General features: G+C 52.2%; 1 protein-coding gene across 1 annotated transcript; it reads right to left on the bottom strand.

Annotated features, from left to right (window-relative positions):
- Window positions 1-4395: 4395 nt before the first annotated feature.
- sctr (secretin receptor) lies at window positions 4396-21904 on the bottom strand. Its single transcript, XM_031893891.1, is given in 14 exon segments — window positions 4396-5518; window positions 5627-5668; window positions 5792-5930; window positions 6397-6491; window positions 7300-7369; window positions 8502-8562; window positions 13430-13583; window positions 13951-14083; window positions 14162-14256; window positions 14866-14963; window positions 15195-15302; window positions 18153-18234; window positions 18236-18302; window positions 21888-21904. Coding segments are annotated over 14 exon segments (1344 nt in total). The 3' UTR covers window positions 4396-5335.
- Between the last annotated feature and the right edge of the window lie 2583 nt (window positions 21905-24487).

Genomic DNA, 24487 nt, shown 5'->3' with positions numbered 1-24487 from the left:
ACCCATTCATCCCTCATTCTCACTGGGTTTATAGTTATGTGTAACTGTCACTGTGTCTGTCCCTTTCCCTTCCCTGCACTGCTGGTTCTGACTCCTGATACAACTCCCCAATATCCATTCATCCCTCATTCTCACTGGGTTTATAGTTATGTGTAACTGTCACTGTGTCTGTCCCTTCCCTTCCCTGCACTGCTGGTTCTGACTCCTGATACAACTCCCCAATATCCATTCATTCCTCATTCTCACTGGGTTTATAGTTATGTGTAACTGTCACTGTGTCTGTCCCTTTCCCTTCCCTGCACTGCTGGTTCTGACTCCTGATACAACTCCCCAATACCCATTCATTCCTCATTCTCACTGGGTTTATAGTTATGTGTAACTGTCACTGTGTCTGTCCCTTTCCCTTCCCTGCACTGCTGGTTCTGACTCCTGATACAACTCCCCAATACCCATTCATCCCTCATTCTCACTGGGTTTATAGTTATGTGTAACTGTCACTGTCCCTTTCCCTTCCCTGCACTGCTGGTTCTGACTCCTGATACAACTCCCCAATATCCATTCATCCCTCATTCTCACTGGGTTTATAGTTATGTGTAACTGTCACTGTGTCTGTCCCTTTCCCTTCCCTGCACTGCTGGTTCTGACTCCTGATACAACTCCCCAATATCCATTCATTCCTCATTCTCACTGGGTTTATAGTTATGTGTAACTGTCACTGTGTCTGTCCCTTTCCCTTCCCTGCACTGCTGGTTCTGACTCCTGATACAACTCCCCAATACCCATTCATTCCTCATTCTCACTGGGTTTATAGTTATGTGTAACTGTCACTGTGTCTGTCCCTTTCCCTTCCCTGCACTGCTGGTTCTGACTCCTGATACAACTCCCCAATACCCATTCATTCCTCATTCTCACTGGGTTTATAGTTATGTGTAACTGTCACTGTGTCTGTCCCTTTCCCTTCTCTGCACTGCTGGTTCTGACTCCTGATACAACTCCCCAATACCCATTCATCCCTCATTCTCACTGGGTTTATAGTTATGTGTAACTGTCACTGTGTCTGTCCCTTTCCCTTCCCTGCACTGCTGGTTCTGACTCCTGATACAACTCCCCAATATCCATTCATTCCTCATTCTCACTGGGTTTATAGTTGTGTGTAACTGGAGGCAGCAGGGGGGAGGCAGGGAATGAGGGGAATGTGCTGATCCGATTGAGACCCACACGGAGCTAATGAGGCTTTTATTAAAGTTGAGATGATAAACAGGTGATTGTTCCATGACGGCGCCTGTGGCACCTGCACAGAATGGGGTTGGTCTTCTGGCAAGAAAGTTCCTGTGTCCCCAAAACAGAATGGGAAAAGGAGGGGGTAACAGAGACTGAAAAGGGGAGTAGGTACAGGTAACAGCCTCCCAGCAGGGCCGGTGGGACTAATACAGTAAAGGAATATGGGGGGGGGGCTGAAAGGGAACATAAGGAAGTGCTACTTTACAGAAAGGGGGGTAGGTACAGGGAACAGCCTCCCAGCAGGGCCGGTGGGACTAATACAGTAAAGGAATAGGGGGGGGGGGGCTGAAAGGGAACATAAGGAAGTGCTACTTTACAGAAAGGGGGGTAGGTACAGGGAACAGCCTCCCAGCAGGGCCGTTGGGACTAATACAGTAAAGGAATGGGGGGGGGGGGGGGGGGCTGAAAGGGAACATAAGGAAGTACTACTTTACAGAAAGGGGGGTAGGTACAGGGAACAGCCTCCCAGCAGGGCCGGTGAGACTAATACAGTGATAGGGAAGTGCTACAGATTTGCAGTTGGTCGTTATACATTATATATTCTGTACGGCTCCTTATTCTGCAGACTGGGAGGTTTCCGTTTATAAACCCTCAGGTTCTACTATTTATTTTCCATTCTGACTTCCAAACTTCTGCTTAGTTGCTAGGGTAAACAAAGCCTAGCAACCAGAAAGTGCTGGGCAGACCTTGGGGTGGGGCTATAATACAGCAGCATTGCTTGGAAATAACCAGAACCAGCGCTTTTTCACTACACAGCCAACAAAGATTGAACAGAACTTTAATATCAGTACACGGGGCAGTACCTGTCGGTACCAGTGGGAGGCGCCACACAGTAACTACAGAACGTTACACATTAAATACAGAACCTTCACCCACATAAATGCCGAGTTGCTCTTCTTGGATCCAGCCCCCCCCCCCCGTTCCTGAGTCTTCTCCCTGTGATTCCGGTCCGACCCAACTTGTCCAGAAGGCTCTCTGCCCGGGGGTTCAGTTACTGGGCGGGGCCAATCAGGGGGCAGCCTGGGGGTAAGTGTGACTGAACATAGGGGTAAGTATGTGGCGCTTTCAGGGGCCCCAAAGAGCATTATAGGAGCATCTATGCGGGATATGCGTCCCCGGTAGCATATATGCGGGATATGCGTCCCCGGTACCATATATGCGGGATATGCGCCCCCCGGTAGCATATATGTAGGATATGTGCCCCAGTAGCATATATGTAGGATATGTGCCCCAGTAGCATATATGTAGGATATGTGCCCCAGTAGCATATATGCGGGATATGTGCCCCAGTAGCATATATGCGGGATATGCGTCCCCGGTAGGATATATGCGGGATATGCGTCCCCGGTAGCATATATGTAGGATATGTGCCCCAGTAGCATATATGCGGGATATGCGTCCCCGGTAGCATATATGCAGGATATGCGTCCCCGGTAGCATATATGCGGGATATGCGTCCCCGGTAGCATATATGCGGGATATGCGTCCCCGGTAGCATATATGCGGGATATGCGTCCCCGGTAGCATATATGCGGGATATGCGTGCCCGGTAGCATATAAGCGGGATATGCGTGCCCGGTAGCATATATGCGGGATATGCGTCCCCGGTAGCATATATGCGGGATATGTGCCCCAGTAGCATATATGCGGGATATGTGCCCCAGTAGCATATATGCGGGATATGCGTGCCCGGTAGCATATAAGCGGGATATGCGTGCCCGGTAGCATATATGCAGGATATGCGTGCCCGGTAGCATATATGCGGGATATGTGCCCCAGTAGCATATATGCGGGATATGTGCCCCAGTAGCATATATGCGGGATATGTGCCCCGGTAGCATATATGCGGGATATGCGTCCCCGGTAGCATATATGCGGGATATGCGTCCCCGGTAGCATATATGCGGGATATGCGTCCCCGGTAGCATATATGCGGGATATGCGTCCCCGGTAGCATATATGCGGGATATGCGTCCCCGGTAGCATATATGCGGGATATGCGTCCCCGGTAGCATATATGCGGGATATGCGTCCCCGGTAGCATATATGCGGGATATGTGCCCCCGGTAGCATATATGCGGGATATGTGCCCCCAGATCACTGTAATACTCTGCATGACCTATCGGTCCCATGATGGATCAGCACTTGGTTCCGGTACTTTCTGTGGGATCAGACTCCAGGAACCAGACACCTCACTTGCCGAGGTGGAACCGGTGGGGGGGGGACAGAATGGGGGGAGTGGGACCCACAAGAACATCCCACTAACGGCTCCCGAACCTTGAATGTAATGGGTCTGGTACCAGTGAGGGGTCTGGGCCCCCGAGGAACCTCTTGCTCAGTTATTACCCCCAAGGGCAAAGCCCTGCGCCTCTTGATTTGTCTGCCCTCCGACCCCTGTGCCAGTCCCGACTTGTTCTCTGGGCCGAGGGCTAAGCCGCTTAATCTGGGTCAGTCAGTACCACCCTGCTGTTCTGGCCCACACATACCTGCCACTATATTTACCCTTTTACCCCAGCCCAGGGCACCTCCACAATAACAATACAACAGATTATGTACAAGTACATTAGGGGGGATTATACACAGATAGGGGGGGTTCTTTTTTCCCATATAAACAACCAACGCACCAGAGGGCCCCCCTTTGATTGGGGAATGCCCTGCCGGGGGGTGTTGGGTAGGGGGTTCCTCACGGTGAGGGCAGTGAGGGGGTTGGGGAATGCCCTGCCGGGGGATGTTGGGTAGGGGGTTCCTCACGGTGAGGGCAGTGAGGGGGTTGGGGAATGCCCTGCCGGGGGATGTTGGGTAGGGGGTTCCTCACGGGGAGGGCAGTGAGGGGGTTGGGGAATGCCCTGCCGGGGGATGTTGGGTAGGGGGTTCCTCACGGTGAGGGCAGTGAGGGGGTTGGGGAATGCCCTGCCAGGGGATGTTGGGTAGGGGGTTCCTCACGGTGAGGGCAGTGAGGGGGTTGGGGAATGCCCTGGCGGGGGATGTTGGGTAGGGGGTTCCTCACAGTGATGGCAGTGAGGGGGTTAGGGAATGCCCTGGCGGGGGATGTTGGGTAGGGGGTTCCTCACGGTGAGGGCAGTGAGGGGGTTGGGGAATGCCCTGCCGGGGGGTGTTGGGTAGGGGGTTCCTCACGGTGAGGGCAGTGAGGGGGTTGGGGAATGCCCTGCCGGGGGGTGTTGGATACTCTAGTACCCTATTTGAAGAATAGCCAAATGCCAGGGTTTCTCTTTTCACCCATCAGGACAGATTTCAGGTTGACTTTCCCTAGATTAATGATGATGGATTTTTTGGGGGGTACTGCACACATGGTTTGATTGAAGGTCCCCATGTCTATATGATACTGGATTGTTGAGTAGATGCCTGACTCCCAGATAGACTGAAGATCCTAAATCTAGATGATTCTGGATTCCTCAGTAGATTTGTGACCCCCGTTTAGTTGACCCAATATTGTTGGCTTGACTTAGGGCCCTGGTTGAATTTATTGGTTGAAAATGAAGATGATTCTGGATTCTCCAGTAAATTAGTTGCCCCTATGCTGTTGGCCTAAGGGTCCCAGATGGATTGATGATCCCCAGATCGAGATAATTCTAGATTCCCCAATAGCTTTGCTACATTAGTTGTTCCTATGTTTGACCCAGGGTTCCAGTTAGATTGATGGGTTAAATGTTGCCAGATCTAGATGATTCTGGGTTCCCCAGTAGATTTGTGACCTCCTGTTAGTTGACCCAATGTTCCTGGCTTGACTCAGGCTCCCAGTTGTATTGATGACTTGACCCACAGATCCAGATGACTCTGGATCCTATATTGTTGGCTTGACTCAGGGTCCAAGTTCTATTGATGGGTTTATGATGCCCAAATCTAGATGATTCTGGGTTTCCAGGTAGATTCCTGACCCTGGTTAGTTGACCCTATACTTTTGGCTGGACTCAGGGTCCCATTTGTATTGATAGGCTGAAGATGCCCAGATCTAGATGCTTCTGGGTTTCTGGTAGATGTTTGACCCCCATTTATCTTTATGCTTTACTGTTGAGGGGACTGAAGAGCCTCCGATCTAGATGGCACTGGATTTCTGGGCTGGCGCCTTCCTCTGCTCCTTGTTGCTTCCCCGGCTGACTGGCAAAACCTGTGTAAGCATGGTGGCCCCATTGCTCACTGTTGAGTTCTTCTGTTGCCGTAACAAGAAATATTCCCTAAAATGCCATCGGAGCCACTTCCTATGGATCTCGCTTTGCACCTGGCAAGACATACACACAGGGTTTCTGTTATTTGCCCACACCGGGACCCAACCACAGCCAACAATACGGGAACCTATTGGTTTGGGCTGGGGGGATGATCCACTTACCTCTCCATTGAGGAAACAGTAGAGCACGGCGACCACAAAGCCCTGAGGGAAAACAGAACCATTGTTATTCCAGAGAATGAGCCTCAAAACTAGGGCAGAATCCATGGACCCCAGTAGAGCTAAGGGAAAGGAACCTGCCCCTGTTGGATCTCCATCAATGATCACCTGAAATGATCCCAGAGTTAACTCGAATGTCAGGCGGATCTTCACCGTCCCACTGCTCACATCTTCTGGGAAGAAGGCGAAGACCATATAATGGACCCCGAAGAGTGGGATGAGCAGCAAAGTGGATCTCGCCAGCCTCCTGTGGAAACAAGGAGCCCTGTTGGATTATGGGAAGTCCCAATTTTAGACTAGGGGAGGAGTTAAGATTGAGGGGCCCACTGGTGTATCTAGATAGGCAGGTGGTGCCAGAGCCATAGGGGGCCCAAAGACAGAGGGTCTCACTGGTGAGCAGCCTGGTGATGCCTGAGGAACCTCCACCTACAACCTCTCCAATTGGGCTGATAGTCACACAGTGGAGCCAAACTGGCATGGACTTGGCTATAGAGTGACCAATGAGTGACCTGAGAGCAAATATTCCCAGTGATGTTGCCTATAGCAACCAAATCTAATTGCCGATTGGTTGCTATGGGTAACATCACTGGTGATGTTTGTCTCCATGTTAATAAATACACCCCTTAGTGTAGCAAAACAGACAGTAGCACCCAAGACACTTACTGAATATATAGAAATTACCCCAACTGCCCCCCCACCCCCGTGGCACTTACTTGTACTGCCCCAAATCATTCCTTGAAACCACATCCGACGTCTTCAACTTCTTCATCAGAATGCGGATGATCCTCACAAAGAGGATAAAGTTGATCTACGGGGGGGGGGGGGCAATTATATGAGAATATTAGCTGGAGATGCCCTGACAGGCGAGGGACCCATAGCCAATCCCGGGCAGTAAACTGGTGAATTCATAACGTTCTGGCTGCTAAAATGGGCAGTTTGGGGCTCTAACACCCACAGAGGGTTTGGGGCTCTAACACCCACAGATGGTTTGGGGCTCTAACACCCACAGAGGGTTTGGGGCTCTAACACCCATAGAGGGGCACTATTTGATCCAAGGTCATAACAACACAAAACACTGCTGGTGTCAGCCAATGAGCTGTTGTCTCACAAATATCCAAGACTGATCTTTACGGGCGTCCAGGAGTTCAGGGGGTCCAGGAATCTGTGGGAGCAGAGATTTACCAGGAGTTGGAGCAGCGCCACCTACTGGACATCTTGCGTTAAGGCTGAAATAACATTGAGTCCAACTCCCAGAGGTTCTGAGCGGCCATTGGATCACCCGATGGGGACCAGTGGATCAGATCAGCTCAGCACTGTCCACAAGCAATTCCATGAGATCGCCCTACTGGTCTATAAGTATTACTGAGTGTGTTGTTATGTTTCCCAATGCACTGTAACCATGGCGATTACTCATACAGGTCCCTCACATGAGTGGAGTCGGGGAATCCTCCTCTAGATCAAGATAAGAAACCTCTCTACTACAACTCCCAGCATCCTCTATAGGCACGGCAAGCTTGGGGGGGGGGTAGTTCTGTAGCAGCAGGTTGGCTGTAAGGAGGGGGGTCGGGGCACATAATATCGGGGCACATTATATTAGGGGGTTCATTCTCACTTACAAAGATGGACAGAATGATTGGACCTCGGATGATCCACCAGACACTGGCGTTGGAATTAATGTCCCAGCACCTGCGAGGAACCAGAAGGAAATCAGTGTTTTACCCTCTTGGGGGGCAATTACTTACCCTGCTGGGGTAGAGACACTCCGTGTAGTAGAAATGTTTGGGGCACAAGGAGCGCCACCTTGTTAGGTCCCTAGAAAAGATCACAATGTTGCCCCGGGTAAGTTATGGGGGCGCTATTACCCTCCAGACTTGGGGGGCACATTGTGGGAGTTGGGGGGGCACATTGGGGGAGTTGGGGGGGGCACATTGTGGGAGTTGGGGGGGCACATTGTGGGAGTTGGGGGGGCACATTGTGGGAGTTGGGGGGGCACATTGTGGGAGTTGGGGGGGGCACATTGTGGGAGTTGGGGGGGGCACATTGTGGGAGTTGGGGGGGCACATTGTGGGAGTTGGGGGGGCACATTGTGGGACGACTGGAACTGTACATTTAATTCCAGTATTGACTTGGTATCCTGGGTACCCACAAATTTTGACTGAATTCACTTGTGCTTCTGGGACAAATACTGGGGCTTCAGAGAACACTTGGGGGTGCCAGGCAATGCCAACGTGTGGGGGCAACCCAACAGGAAGAAATAGTAGCCAGGACTGATGGGGGCAAACCAACAGGAAGAAATAGTAGCCAGGACTGATGGGGGCAAACCAACAGAAGGAAATAGTAGCCAGGACTGATGGGGGCAAACCAACAGAAGGAAATAGTAGCCAGGACTGATGGGGGCAAACCAACAGAAGGAAATAGTAGCCAGGACTGATGGGGGCAAACCAACAGAAGGAAATAGTAGCCAGGACTGATGGGGGCAAACCAACAGGAAGAAATAGTAGCCAGGACTGATGGGGGAAACCCAACAGGAAGAAATAGTAGCCAGGACTGATGGGGGCAAACCAACAGAAGGAAATAGTAGCCAGGACTGATGGGGACAAACCAACAGAAGGAAATAGTAGCCAGGACTGATGGGGGCAAACCAAGGCCCAGCCATTCACTCAGGCCAAGCTCTTCCCCAGGCTTTGTCTGTAAAGGGTTAACACAAATCAACCAGTACTGGGTGGGGGGGACATACTGGGTGGGGGGTGCGTGTAGGGCACATATATAGTTACATATAAGGTACCAGTAACCTGTGTTTCCCATCACCCTCACTTACCCAAAGTCATCATAAAGATGGCGGCACACAGCCCAGGCAATGATGAAAACCAACGGGGAACCTGGAATGCAGAGCAGAACCATTTATATTCCCTCTGTGGCTCCTTACGTGGCTCCCAGCCCCCCAGAACCTAATCCCAACCCAGTAACTGGGCAAGAGACAGTACTGTTTGGGGAAGAGAGAGATAAGTGGAACACATAGCAACAGGAGGGCAAGATAGGGACAGTAGGGCAAGATGGAGACAGTAGGACAAGATGGAGACAGTAGGGAAGATGGAGATAGTAGGGAAGATGGGGAGAGTAGGGCAAGATGGGGACAGTAGGCCAAGATGGGGACAGTAGGGCAAGATGGAGACAGTAGGGCAAGATGGAGACAGTAGGGCAAGATGGAGACAGTAGGGCAAGATGGAGACAGTAGGGAAGATGGAGATAGTAGGGAAGATGGGGAGAGTAGGGCAAGATGGGGACAGTAGGACAAGATGGAAACAGTAGGGCAAGATGGGGGCAGTAGGGCAAGATGGGGGCAGTAGGGCAAGATGGGGGCAGTAGGGCAAGATGAAGACAGTAGGGCAAGATGGAGACAGTAGGGCAAGATGGGGACAGTAGGGCAAGATGGAGACAGTAGGGCAAGATGGGGACAGTAGGGCAAGATGGAGACAGAAGGGCAAGATGGAGACAGTAGGGAAGATGGAGATAGTAGGGAAGATGGAGAGAGTAGGGCAAGATGGAGACAGTAGGACAAGATGGGGACAGTAGGACAAGATGGAAACAGTAGGGCAAGATGGGGGCAGTAGGGCAAGATGGGGGCAGTAGGGCAAGATGAAGACAGTAGGGCAAGATGGAGACAGTAGGGCAAGATGGAGACAGTAGGCCAAGATGGGGACAGTAGGGCAAGATGGAGACAGGACAAGATGGGGACAGTAGGGAAAGATGGAGACAGTAGGGCAAGATGAAGACAGTAGGACAAGATGGAGACAGTAGGACAAGATGGAGACAGTAGGACAAGATGAAGACAGTAGGACAAGATGGAGACAGTAGGAGAAGATGGAGACAGTAGGGCAAGATGGGGACAGTAGGACAAGATGGAGACAGTAGGACAAGATGGGGACAGTAGGACAAGATGGAGACAGTAGGACAAGATGGGGACAGTAGGGCAAGATGGAGATAGTAGGGAAGATGGGGAGAGTAGGGCAAGATGGGGACAGTAGGCCAAGATGGGGACAGTAGGGCAAGATGGAGACAGTAGGGCAAGATGGAGACAGTAGGGCAAGATGGAGACAGTAGGGAAGATGGAGACAGTAGGGCAAGATGGAGACAGTAGGGAAGATGGGGAGAGTAGGGCAAGATGGAGACAGTAGGGAAGATGGAGACAGTAGGGCAAGATGGAGACAGTAGGGAAGATGGAGACAGTAGGGCAAGATGGAGACAGTAGGGAAGATGGAGACAGTAGGGCAAGATGGAGACAGTAGGGCAAGATGGAGACAGTAGGGAAGATGGAGACAGTAAGGCAAGATGGAGACAGTAGGGAAGATGGGGAGAGTAGGGCAAGATGGGGACAGTAGGACAAGATGGAAACAGTAGGGCAAGATGGGGGCAGTAGGGCAAGATGGGGGCAGTAGGGCAAGATGAAGACAGTAGGGCAAGATGGAGACAGTAGGGCAAGATGGGGACAGTAGGGCAAGATGGAGACAGTAGGGCAAGATGGGGACAGTAGGGCAAGATGGAGACAGAAGGGCAAGATGGAGACAGTAGGGAAGATGGAGATAGTAGGGAAGATGGAGAGAGTAGGGCAAGATGGAGACAGTAGGACAAGATGGGGACAGTAGGACAAGATGGAAACAGTAGGGCAAGATGGGGGCAGTAGGGCAAGATGGGGGCAGTAGGGCAAGATGAAGACAGTAGGGCAAGATGGAGACAGTAGGGCAAGATGGAGACAGTAGGGCAAGATGGGGACAGTAGGGCAAGATGGAGACAGTAGGGAAGATGGAGATAGTAGGGAAGATGGGGAGAGTAGGGCAAGATGGGGGAAGTAGGGCAAGATGGGGACAGTAGGGCAAGATGGAGACAGTAGGGAAGATGGAGATAGTAGGGAAGATGGGGAGAGTAGGGCAAGATGGGGACAGTAGGACAAGATGGAAACAGTAGGGCAAGATGGAGGCAGTAGGCCAAGATGGGGGCAGTAGGGCAAGATGAAGACAGTAGGGCAAGATGGAGACAGTAGGAGAAGATGGGGACAGTAGGGCAAGATGGAGACAGTAGGGCAAGATGGAGACAGTAGGGCAAGATGGAGACAGGACAAGATGGGGACAGTAAGGCAAGATGGAGACAGTAGGGCAAGATGAAGACAGTAGGACAAGATGGAGACAGTAGGGCAAGATGGAGACAGTAGGGCAAGATGGAGACAGTAGGACAAGATGAAGACAGTAGGACAAGATGGAGACAGTAGGACAAGATGAAGACAGTAGGACAAGATGGAGACAGTAGGAGAAGATGGAGACAGTAGGGCAAGATGGAGACAGTAGGGCAAGATGGAGACAGGACAAGATAGGGACAGTAGGGAAAGATGGAGACAGTAGGGCAAGATGGGGACAGTAGGACAAGATGGAGACAGTAGGACAAGATGGGGACAGTAGGACAAGATGGAGACAGTAGGACAAGATGGGGACAGTAGGGCAAGATGGAGATAGTAGGGAAGATGGGGAGAGTAGGGCAAGATGGGGACAGTAGGCCAAGATGGGGACAGTAGGGCAAGATGGAGACAGTAGGGCAAGATGGAGACAGTAGGGCAAGATGGAGACAGTAGGGAAGATGGAGACAGTAGGGCAAGATGGAGACAGTAGGGAAGATGGGGAGAGTAGGGCAAGATGGAGACAGTAGGGAAGATGGAGACAGTAGGGCAAGATGGAGACAGTAGGGAAGATGGAGACAGTAGGGCAAGATGGAGACAGTAGGGAAGATGGAGACAGTAGGGCAAGATGGAGACAGTAGGGCAAGATGGAGACAGTAGGGAAGATGGAGACAGTAAGGCAAGATGGAGACAGTAGGGAAGATGGGGAGAGTAGGGCAAGATGGGGACAGTAGGACAAGATGGAAACAGTAGGGCAAGATGGGGGCAGTAGGGCAAGATGGGGGCAGTAGGGCAAGATGGGGGCAGTAGGGCAAGATGAAGACAGTAGGGCAAGATGGAGACAGTAGGGCAAGATGGGGACAGTAGGGCAAGATGGAGACAGTAGGGCAAGATGGGGACAGTAGGGCAAGATGGAGACAGAAGGGCAAGATGGAGACAGTAGGGAAGATGGAGATAGTAGGGAAGATGGAGAGAGTAGGGCAAGATGGAGACAGTAGGACAAGATGGGGACAGTAGGACAAGATGGAAACAGTAGGGCAAGATGGGGGCAGTAGGGCAAGATGGGGGCAGTAGGGCAAGATGAAGACAGTAGGGCAAGATGGAGACAGTAGGGCAAGATGGAGACAGTAGGGCAAGATGGGGACAGTAGGGCAAGATGGAGACAGTAGGGAAGATGGAGATAGTAGGGAAGATGGGGAGAGTAGGGCAAGATGGGGGAAGTAGGGCAAGATGGGGACAGTAGGGCAAGATGGAGACAGTAGGGAAGATGGAGATAGTAGGGAAGATGGGGAGAGTAGGGCAAGATGGGGACAGTAGGACAAGATGGAAACAGTAGGGCAAGATGGGGGCAGTAGGCCAAGATGGGGGCAGTAGGGCAAGATGAAGACAGTAGGGCAAGATGGAGACAGTAGGAGAAGATGGGGGACAGTAGGGCAAGATGGAGACAGTAGGGCAAGATGGAGACAGTAGGGCAAGATGGAGACAGGACAAGATGGGGACAGTAAGGCAAGATGGAGACAGTAGGGCAAGATGAAGACAGTAGGGACAAGATGGAGGAACAGTAGGGGCAGATGGAGACAGTAGCGGCAAGATGGAGACAGTAGGACAAGATGAAGACAGTAGGACAAGATGGAGACAGTAGGACAAGATGAAGACAGTAGGACAAGATGAGACAGTAGGAGAAGATGGAGACAGTAGGGCAAGATGGAGACAGTAGGGCAAGATGGAGACAGGACAAGATAGGGACAGTAGGGAAAGATGGAGACAGTAGGGCAAGATGAAGACAGTAGGACAAGATGGAGACAGTAGGACAAGATGGAGACAGTAGGAACAAGATGAAGACAGTAGGACAAGATGGAGACAGTAGGAGAAGATGGAGACAGTAGGGCAAGATGGGGACAGTAGGACAAGATGGAGACAGTAGGACAAGATGGGACAGTAGGACAAGATGAAGACAGTAGGACAAGATGGAGACAGTAGGAGAAGATGGAGACAGTAGGGCAAGATGGGGACAGTAGGACAAGATGGAGACAGTAGGGCAAGATGGAGACAGTAGGACAAGATGGAGACAGTAGGACAAGATGAAGACAGTAGGACAAGATGGGGACAGTAGGACAAGATGGGGACAGTAGGACAAGATGGAGACAAGATAGGTACAAGATGGGGACAGTAGGACAAGATGGAGACAGTAGGACAAGATGGAGACAGTAGGAGAAGATGGAGACAGTAGGGCAAGATGGAGACAGTAGGAGAAGATGGAGACAGTAGGGCAAGATGGAGACAGTAGGACAAGATGGAGACAGTAGGACAAGATGGGACAGACAGTAAGGTACAAGATGGACAGTAGACAGTAGGGCAAGATGGAGACAGTAGGGCAAGATGGGGACAGTAGTAAGATGGAGACAATAGGACAGTAGTGGAGAGTAGGAACAGATGAAACCAGAGAAATGGAGAGTTGTAGTTAAACCAAGATCAGTTAGAATACTATCGTTAGGAGAATGTTATTTATTTACATTTTAAGATATTTTGCCCTCTGTTCGTACCCACCTCTAATCCCAAGCTCAGACCAGTAGGGCACTTACCCCAGCCCAGGGCAATGTACCAGCAGAAGTATTTCCACTCTGAGAAGAAGGAGATGACCAGCAGGGTATGGAGGTAGAGTCCTTCCACCAGCAGCCAGCTGTAGTTGGCCATGATGCAGTACTGGAAGAAGATCATCATGTAGCTACAGTCGGTCTGGAAGGAAAGAGATTGTCAGCTCTTCAGCTCAGAGGGTGTTGGGTTCACAAACCCATCGGTAGAATTTCTAGACCAGAACGTTATATGCTGAGAGATTGGACAGAGCAGTGATCTCCCTGGCACCTCCACCCAATCAGGGCAAAGATTAGATTGTCACGCTCGCCCAATAGATACCCTGCTAAACAAAGGGTAAGTTCACCTGCAGAATGGCTCAGGACGTAGTGCTACTTGCCCTTATTGGAATCTACTGATCCCATTGGGCAGAGGTGGAACAGATCCCACAATTGTCTCTTCCCAAAAAGAACACAAGCAGAATTCATTGGACCCTTGGATCCAAGGGACCCCCGACTGAGTGGCCACTCACTGAGTAGACGTTGCAATGGTTGACTTCCTCCGTGGAATAAAGAACCGCGTCCTTGATGAAGATGGACATTGCCCGTAGGATGAAGGACGCAAACAGGTGCATGTGGATGTAGTTGCGGGTGCAACGCAGCCGACTGCGACCAATGAGAAGACACAGACAGGGTCAGCTGATGTGATGGGGCTAAACCGGCCCCAGTCCGACCAGTACTCACCGGAATGATGCCAGGAGAGCCAGGGCGAGGGCCAGGGAGGCCAGGGAGGTGCCATAGCCGGTGCTGTACAGGGTCTTTAGGTGCATGAAATAGACCTGGGGAGATAATGACGGGTAGAGAGGTCCCTCGCCAAAAGAGCTTACATTTACCAGTCACCTGTATGAAATCTGATTAGTTGCTATGGCTACAAGACCTGGTACAAAGGCTGAGACTTACCTGGGAAGAGGGGAGTCAAACCCTCGAAGTGATTGGCCCTTTGGATTGTATAACCGGCGCCTTGGGGGTGGGGGGTAGGGGGGTTAGATATAGGGCCCCGGGCACACACGCCGGGCACACACGCCAGGCACACACATGGGCACACACGCCGGGCACACACGCCGAGCACACACGCCGGGCACACACGCCGGGCACACACGCCGGGCACACACGCCGGGCACACACGCCAGGCACACACATGGGCACACACGCCGGGCACACACGCCAGGCACACAAGCCGGGCACACATGTGGGCACACACGCCAGGCACACACGCCGGGCACACACATGGGCACACACATGGGCACACACATGGGCACACACGCGGGCACACACATGGGCACACACGCCGGGCACACACATGGGCACACACGCGGGCACACACGCCGGGCACACATGTGGGCACATATGCCGGGCACACACACCGGGCACACACACCGGGCACTCACCACATTCTCTGTTACGTTGGCATCATACCCACACGCCTCGTCTATTGAAGGGAATTTCGCTGACCAGCCGTCCTCGGTGCAGTTTCTGTATAAAGACCCTACGCGGGGGTAAAATTGGAAAAGGTTAGAGCTATGGGCCTGAACCTGGCACAGAGGCCCCCAACAGCCCCCTGGGGGGGGGCACACCTTCATATTGGGGTGCAGCTTGGAAGCAAATAACCTCCATTAATTATCATTACAGTTGAGCCAATCAGAAGGCCCCTATATATATAATGGGGGCCGAGTAGAAGCAGTTGGCTGTGCCAGGGGGTGTCCTGCCGGCCACTTACCTTGCTGACCAGTGAGGCCTCGTAGGATCTCGGGGCAGGGGATCCTCGCAGTCTCCCCGTGGGCAGAGGAAGGCCAGCAGCTAATGTTATCCCACATCCCGCCACATCCTGAAATAACACAAAATGCACCAATAGGGGCAAAGTCCCCAAACCACTTATGCAGGGACCCCCGGGGGCCACCCAATAGGTTCAGTGAGGGTCTGTCAGAGCCAATGGCAGGACAGATAATTGGCATCTCCCGCCCCCAGCCGTGCCCATCTGCCCTAAGCCCCAGTGTTATACAGTATGGGGGTGGGATGTAAGGGCAAGTAAAGCATCACTTATATACAACATAGAGACCCCGCGGGGGCGCCGTGCCAGTGTTATACAGTATGGGGGTGGGATGTAAGGGCAAGTAAAGCATCACTTATATACAACATAGAGACCCCGCGGGGGCACCGTGCCAGTGTTATACAGTATGGGGGTGGGATGTAAGGGCAAGTAAAGCATCACTTATATACAACATAGAGACCCCGCGGGGGCACCGTGCCAGCGTTATACAGTATGGGGGTGGGATGTAAGGGCAAGTAAAGCATCACTTATATACAACATAGAGACCCCGCGGGGGCGCCGTGCCCAGCGTTATACAGTATGGGGTGGGATGTAAGGGCAAGTAAAGCATCACTTATATACAACTAGAGACCCCGCGGGGGCACCGTGCCAGTGTTAATTACAGTATGGGATGGATGTAAGGGCAAGTAAAGCACCACTTATATACAACATAGAGACCCCGCGGGGCACCGTGCCAGTGTTATACAGTATGGGGGGTGGGATGTAAGGGCAAGTAAAGCATCACTTATATACAACATAGAGACCCGCGGGGCACCGTGCCAGTGTTATACAGTATGGGGATGGATGTAAGGGCAAGTAAAGCATCACTTATATACAACATAGGAGACCCCGCGGGGGCACCGTGCAGTGTTATACAGTATGGGGAGACCCGCGGGGCACCTGCCAGTGTTATACAGTTGATGGGAGGGATGTAAGGCAAGTAAAGCACATTATATACACATAAGACCCCGTGGGGGCACCGTGCCAGCGTTATACAGTATGGGGGTGGGATGTTAAGGGCAAGTAAAAGCATCACTTATATACAACATAGAGACCCCGCGGTGGCACCGTGCCAGTGTTATACAGTATGGGGATGGGATGTAAGGGCAAGTAAAGCATCACTTATTACAACATAGAGACCCCGCGGAGGGCACCGTGCCAGGGTATATACAGTATGAGGTGGATGTAAGGGGCAAGAAAGCATCACGTTATTATACAACATAGAGACCCCGCAGGGTGGCACACGTGCCAGTGTATACAGTATGGGGGTGGGATGTAAGGGCAAGTAAAGCATCACTTATATACAACATAGAAGACCCGCGGGGGCACCGTGCCAGTGTTATACAGTATGGGATGGATGTAAGGGCAAGTAAAGCATCACTTATATACAACATAGAGACCCCGGGGGCACCGTGCCAGTGTTATACAGTATGGGATGCGGATGTAAGGGCAAGTAAAGCATCACTTATATACAACTAGAGACCCCGTGGGGCACCGTGCCAGCGTTATACAGTATGGGGTGGGATGTAAGGGCAAGTAAAGCATCACTTTATACAACAAGAGACCCCGCGGAGGCACCGTGCCAGCGTTATACGTATGGGGTGGATGTAAGGCAAGTAAAGCCATCACTTAATATAAACATAGAGACCCCGCGGGCACCGTGCCAGTGTTATACAGTATGGGGGTGGAGTGTAAGGCAGTAAAAGCATTCACTTATATACAACATAGAGACCCCGCGAGGGGCGCCGGCAACAGGTTATACAGTGATGGGGTGGGCATGTATGGGAAGTAAAGCATCACTTATATACAACATAGAGACCCCGTCGGGAGGCACCGTGCCAGCGTTATACATATGGGGGTGGATGGCATGGGCAAGTAAAGCATCACTTATATACAACATAGGAGACCAACCGCAGGGGGGCGCCGTGCCAGTGTTATACAGTATGGGGTGGGATGTAAGGGCAAGTAACAGCATTCACTTATATACAACAATAGAGGACCCCGCGGGGGCACACGTGGCCAGCGTTATACAGTATGGGGGTGGGGATGTTAAGCAAGTAAAGCATCACTTATATACACATAGAGACCCCGCGGGGCACCTACCAGGTTATACAGTATGGGGGTGGATGTCAAGGCAAAGTAAAGCCATCACTTATATACAACATAGAGACCCCGCGGGCACCGTACCAGTGTTATACAGTATGTGGTGGATGTAAGGGCAAGTAAAGGCATCACTTATATACAAATAGAGACCCCGGGGACACCGTGCCAGTGTTATACATAGGGGGGTGGGATAAGGCAAGTAAAGCATCACTTATATACAACATAGAGCACCCCGCGGGGCGCCGGGCCAGTGTTATACAGATGGGGGTGGATGTATGGGCAAGTTAAAGCATCACTTATATACAACATAGAGACCCCGTGGGGGCACCGTTGCCAGCGTTAACCAGTATGGTGGTGGATTATGGGCAAGGTAAGCATCACTTATATACAAACATAGAAGCACCGCGTGGAGCGCCGTGCCAGTGTATTACAGTAGGGATGATGTAAGGCAAGAAAGCATCACTTATATTACAACATAGAGACCCCCGGGGCACCGTGGCCACGTTATACCAGTATGGGGGTGGGATGTAAAGGGCAAGTAAAAAGCATTTTTCAAACTTTAATTAATAACAAACCATTTTTTAAGAGACCCCGCGGGGCACCGTACCAGTGTTATACAGTATGGGGGTGGGATGTAAACGGCAAGTAAAGCATCACTTAGTTATACAACATAGAGACCCCGCGGGGCGGCACCGTGCCAGCGTATACAGATGGGGTGGGATGTGAAGGCAAGTAAAGCATCACTTACTATAACAACATAGAGACCCCCGGGGCACCGTGGCCAGCCGGACCTCTCAACCATCCCCTGCCCAGTGATTCGCGACACATTCTCAGCGCCAAGAGTCTCCCATGCAGAGATCTTCTTGCATTTTCAGGATCCTAAAGAGGTCACATGACAGCTGGAAAGGCACCAACCTGCAGGGAGACGGGGACATTTAGTTACCCCCCGGGTCCTGCCCAGAGAGAGGAACTACATGCCAAGCGGGAAAAGGTGTAAACAGATGGGTCCCCAGTGTCTGGGGGGGGGATCCCAACAACTTCCAGCCCCCTGTAACGCCCCTTCCTTGTACCTATCTAATGTATCTGCCCAGTACCGTGATTCAGGGGCGTCCCACAAACTTCCCCAGCGCCCCCCCCCTTAATCCCCTTCCTGTACCTATTCTAATGTATCTTAGCCAGTACCACTGATTCAGGGGGGGGGTCCCACAACTTCCCAGCCCCCCTGTTAACCCCCCTTCCTTGCTACCGATCTAATGTATCTCCAGTACCACTGATCAGGGGGGGGTCCCACAACTTCCAGCCCCCCTGTAACTCCCCTTCCATGTACCTATCTAATGTATCGGCCAGTACCACTGATTCAGGGGGGCGGGGGCCCACAAACTTCCCAGCCCCCCGTAAACTGCCCCTTCCTTGTACCTATCTAAGTATCTGCCGAGTACCACTGATTCAGGTGGGGGGGGAATCCCACAACGGCCCAGCCCCCCCTGTAACTCCCCTTCCTTGTACCTATCTAATGTACTCTGCCAAGTACACTGATTCAGCGGGGTCCCACAACTTCCCAGACCCCCTGTAACTCCCCTTCCTTGTACCTATCTAAATGTATCTGCCAGTACCACTGATTCAGGGGGGGGGGATCCCCACAACTTCCAGCCCCCCTGCTAAAACTCCCCTTCCTAATGTACCTAAGCAATGTATCGAGCCTAAGATACACTGATCAGGGGGGGGATCCAGAGTATCGGCCGCCGACCACTGCATTCAGGGGGGGGATCCAGATGTATCTGCCAGTGACCACTGATTCAGGCGGGGGATCCCACAACTTTCCCAGCCCCCCTGTTAACTCCCCTTCCTTGTACCTATCTAATGTAATCTGCCAGTACCACTGCATTTCAGGGGGGGGGGGATCCCACAACTTCCCAGCCCCCCATGATAACATCCCCTTCCTTGACCTATCTAATGTATCTGCCAGTACCAGCTGATCAGGGGGGATCCACAACTCCCAGCCCCCTTAAACCTCCCCTTCCTTGACCTATCTAATGTATCGCCGTTACCACTGATTCATGGGGGGAATCCCCAGAATGTACGGCGGTACCACTGATTCGGGGGGGGGGATCCCAGATGTATCGGCCGGTACCACTGATTCGGGGGGCTGATCCCAGATGTATCGCGCCGTACCACTGATTCGGGGGGGGGGTCTCTAGCGGAGATGTTGGTGCCGCTCTGGGTTATGGGCCCAAGGGAACGCTTTACAGGACGAGGGGAAATGACAGATAATGGTTTCAGTGCTGGATGAGGACGTTTCTCGCGGAAGTCATTTCCGATATCCAATTACTCGCGGATCCAGCGATTCCTATGAAATCCCCCAGCGTTCGGCCCGGGACTCATTCCCCATCGTATGTCAGAACATTTCCCTTTAACCCAATTACACCGCCCTGTGTGGATGAAAGCTACAGGCAGTCAATAAGTGCCCCCCCCCCCGGGGCAATTAATGACTTTATCTGCACACAGATATTTGATCTCCATTCCAACAATACTGAGAGATACAGGGGATACAATGGAACCAATATCCGGCACCAGGTCCATTCCGTATCCCACTGGGTCACATAGAGAGATACTATGTGGCAATAGTAACTGCCCCCCTACATTTACCCCTCACTCACAGCTGCTGCAGATCAGGGGCAATAGTAGAAGATGGTTAGAGGGGGTCTCGGAGGAACCTTGTTTAACCCTCAGCTCTATGGGGTCGGTATCACCGGGTCTGGCTTGGAAGAACTCTCTGATAGGGGTATAGGTGAGTCTGGGGAGGATCCCAAGCAACTGGGCCCCAGTCATCCCACTGTCCCAATGTTCTGTTAGGGGCTCCCCAAATCTGCATGGGGGAAATGTGCTCCCCCGAAAGAACCCCAAGGCAAGACTCTCCACCCTTGGGACTATGGGCTCTGGGCCCCCAAGGAAAGTGTTATTGGGCCCCAGAAGGCAACTCGCCATCATGGAACCCACTAGGAACCCTTCATTGTACCAGAGGGGCTTGTGGGTAATGTTAGTCCAACTGTCAGAAGATAATGGTTAACCTAAAGTGGCCCTTGCACCATGGAACTGACCCGGAAAATTCCCGCAAATCCACCCCCGGAATGGCTAAGGGGAAAAATGGAGGGTTCTGGAATGGGAAACAAATATCTTCCAGTCGGGGGTCAGATCCAAAGCGCCAAAGGGAATAAAAGCCCAAAAAGCAAATATGGCAAAGTGAACATTATATTTAGTATATATACTATAATTACATGATATTAAGGGGTATAGAGAAATCTCCCCCTAGTGATCAATGGGGGTAGGGCAACTAAATACAAAAACACAAATACCACTAGAAAGTTACAAAATAAAAAAATTGTCCCTATTCTTTCTAGTGGTATTTGTGATTATTTCTGTGTATTTGGGCATCAGATCCTGACAGTTATAAAAACTGCCAACTTGGTGCTGTAACTGGGGGGGCAATTCCAGGCATTTCAGCCAACGGGGTGCTTTTCCCACAGGAGGAATTGCCCAATCTGCCCATTGTTTGTATAATAAATGGCTGCAGATTTTGTCCCTGTTTATTTTTACTTCCCCTTTATCTTTCTATTGTGTTTGTATGAAGAGCAAATATTGATATGGGCACATCCATTACTGCCCACGGGGGGGGGCACTTAGTGTGTCACATGACTGTGTGCTGATTGCCATGAGAAAGTGCATGGGAAAATGGGCCTGCGCTTATCAGAGCCGATAAATCACGGGTCGGGGCGCTGGGAGCATCAATCACATTGTGACGCAGGTTTTAGTCTGCAAAATATTAACGAGATTATTATTCCCTGAAAACGGGGCAAAGTGACTGTCAGATGGGCCTGTGGGGGAGCCATCCCCCCGCTGAACCCCGAGTTACCCCTTTGGGGTACAGCAGTGACCCCCAATCACATCACTAACAATTACTGGATTTCTCTACAGCGGCTCCCTGCAACTCCCTGCTCATGAGTCGCAACCCCCCAGCATGTTACATAGGATTGAAAAAAGACCATCAAGTTCAACCCTTCTATGTAACTATGTAACTATGTAACCCTTCCAAGTAAACCCAGCACTCACACACCTATACTTACCATAATATAAAGTGTTACCCTTCCTGCCCCTCCATCCCTAGTATAAAGTGTTACCCTTCCTGCCCCTCCATCCCTAGTATAAAGTGTTACCCATCCTGCCCCTCCATCCCTAGTATAAAGTGTTACCCATCCTGCCCCTCCATCCCTAGTATAAAGTGTTACCCATCCTGCCCCTCCATCCCTAGTATAAAGTGTTACCCATCCTGCCCCTCCATCCCTAGTATAAAGTGTTACCCTTCCTGCCCCTCCATCCCTAGTATAAAGTGTTACCCTTCCTGCCCCTCCATCCCTAGTATAAAGTGTTACCCTTCCTGCCCCTCCATCCCTAGTATAAAGTGGGTTACCCTTCCTGCCCCTCCATCCCAGTATAAGTGCTTACCCATCCTGCCCCTCCATCCCTAGTAAAAGTGTTACCCTCCTGCCCCCCATTCCCTAGTATAAAGTGTTACCCTTCCTGCCCCTCCATCCCTAGTATAAATTACCCATACTGCCCCTCCATCCCTAGATATAAAGTGTTACCCTTTCCTGCCCCTCCATCCCTAGTATTAAAGTTGTTACCCTTCCTTGGCCCCTCCGATCCCTAGTAGAAAAGTGTTACCCTTCCTGCCCCTCCATCCCTAGTATAAAGTGTACCCTTCCTGCCCCTCCATCCCTAGTTATTAAAGTGTTACCCTTCCTGCCCCTCCATCCCTAGTATAAAGTGTACCCTTCCTGCCCCTACCATCCCCTAGTATAAAGTGTTTACCCTTCCTGCCCTCCAGTTTCCCTATATTAAAGTGTACCCTTCCTGCCCCTTCCCATCCCTAGTAAAAGTGTACCCTCCTGCCAGCCTCCATCCCTAGGATAAGATTGTTACTCATACCTTGCCCCCTCCATCCCTAGTATAAAGTGTTACCCTTCCTGCCCCTCCATCCCTAGTATAAAGTGTTACCCTTCCTGCCCCTCCATCCCTAGTATAAAGTGTTACCCTTCCTGCCCCTCCATCCCTAGTATAAAGTGTTACCCATCCTGCCCCTCCATCCCTAGTATAAAGTGTTACCCTTCCTGCCCCTCCATCCCTAGTATAAAGGTGACCCTTCCTGCCCCTGCCATCACCTAGTATAAGTTTACCCTTCCTGCCCCTCCATCCCTAGTATAAAGTGTTACCCATCCTGCCCCTCCATCCCTAGTATAAAGTGTTACCCATCCTGCCCCTCCAATAACTGTACCCCAACTAGTAAGGGTTTGGGTCCCCCCTGCCCAGACCCCAGAGTGGTACTTACAGGTCTAAGCAGCAGGGCCAGTGCCCAGATCCCGGGGGTGCAGTGCCAGGCGGTCATTCTGTGGCTCTCAGATAGGAGGCAAACGCTGGCATGGGAATCCTCAGTGCCCTGTGTGGGGCAATAATCCTTGTGATGGTGGCAAGAGCAATGAAGGGGGGCAGGAGCAGATCAGGGGGGCAGGGGCAGATCAAGGGGGCAGGGGCAGTTCAGGGGGGGAGATCAGGGGGCAGAACAGCCGCAGTGGGCAGGGGCAGATCAGAGGGCAGGAGCAGTCAGGGGGCAGGGGCAGATCAGGGGGCAGGAGCAGCTGCAGGGGCAGGAGCAGCCGCAGCGGGGGCAGGGGCAGCATCAGGGCGGCAGGAGCAGTGCAGGGGTAGGGCAGATCAGGGGCAGAGCAGTGCAGGGGTAGGGGCAGATCAGGGGGCAGGGCAGATCAGGGGGCAGGAGGCAGCTGCAGGGGGCAGGGGCAGATTAGAGTGCAGGAGCAGCGCAGGGGGCAGATGAGAGGGGCAGGGAGCAGCGAGGGGGCAGGGCAGACAGGGGGTGCAGGAGCAGTGCAGGGGGTAGGAAGCAGATCAGGGGGAGGCAGAGCAGGCAGGGTAGGGGCAGATCAGGGGGGCAGGGGCAGATGAGGGGGGCAGGAGCAGCGCAGGGGCAGGGGCAGATTAGATGGCAGGAGCAGCGCAGGGGGCAGATGAGGGGGGCAGGAGCAGCGCAGGGGGCAGGAGCAGCGCCAGGGGGCAGATGAGGGCGGCAGGAAGCAGCACAGGGGGCAGGATCAGAGGGCAGGGAGCAGCGCAGGGCAGATGCAGGGGCAGGAGCATACCACAGGCAGTGTGAGACACTGAGCGACTTCAGAGCAAATACATTTCTCAGCTGGAGTCACACAAGCGGCTCGTAGCCAAACCCCTCCCTGGCCGGCCATTGGCTCTAAATACTAATTAATAATCCCCTGCCCCGTGCCAGGAACGTACTATGGGCGCTAAGTACCTACAGTCCCACCCCAGGGGCCACAGGTTCCCCGTATCATTCTGCCCCTTCCCCCCATAATGATACCCCGTATAGCAGTGACCCCCAAACAGTGGCTCGGGGGGAACATGACCCCTTGGATGTTGCCCCCAGTGCCCCAAATGTACACATTTGAGCTGTGGCTCAGGGGCCAGAAGGTTGGGGACCCCCCCCCCCTGTATAGGAACCAGTACCTGTGCTGTGACCACTGTACCCTAACATTGCACTTTGTGTAACGGTAACAACACAGCAGCTCCATAGCAACTAATCATTTTATAACTTGCTGATTGGTTGCTATTGGCAACTGCACTGGTGCACACTTGCCCCCATGTTCATAGATCTGCCCCGATCCCTGCAGGTACTTTCCCTTTCCCCTGTGCCTCTCGGCTTCTCATTAGCTGGGGCAAAGGGCAGAATATCTGGGTGGGCAGAAAGGGCAGTTCCATCCGGGCAACAGATCTCACTTGTTACCCCAAAATTAAAATCTTCTCTTTATCTGTAAATCTGTTTAAATGGCTACTGGGGCAGCGGGTCTGACAGAGGCATGCTGGGATTTGTACCCCTATGTACCCCTATGTACCCCTATGTACCCCATGTACCCCCAAAGCAGCCGGAGTCAGAGAACTGACCCGCTCACTATCAGTGTCTCCTGACAGGCCCCGCCCACCCCCTTCCCGCCGTCTGCTGTGATGTCATCCTCTCCTCATTA

The sequence above is a fragment of the Xenopus tropicalis genome, chromosome 9, assembly GCF_000004195.4.
Source record: "Xenopus tropicalis strain Nigerian chromosome 9, UCB_Xtro_10.0, whole genome shotgun sequence".
Taxonomy (NCBI): Eukaryota; Metazoa; Chordata; class Amphibia; order Anura; family Pipidae; genus Xenopus; species Xenopus tropicalis.
This window is presented reverse-complemented; position numbering and strand designations above follow the sequence as displayed.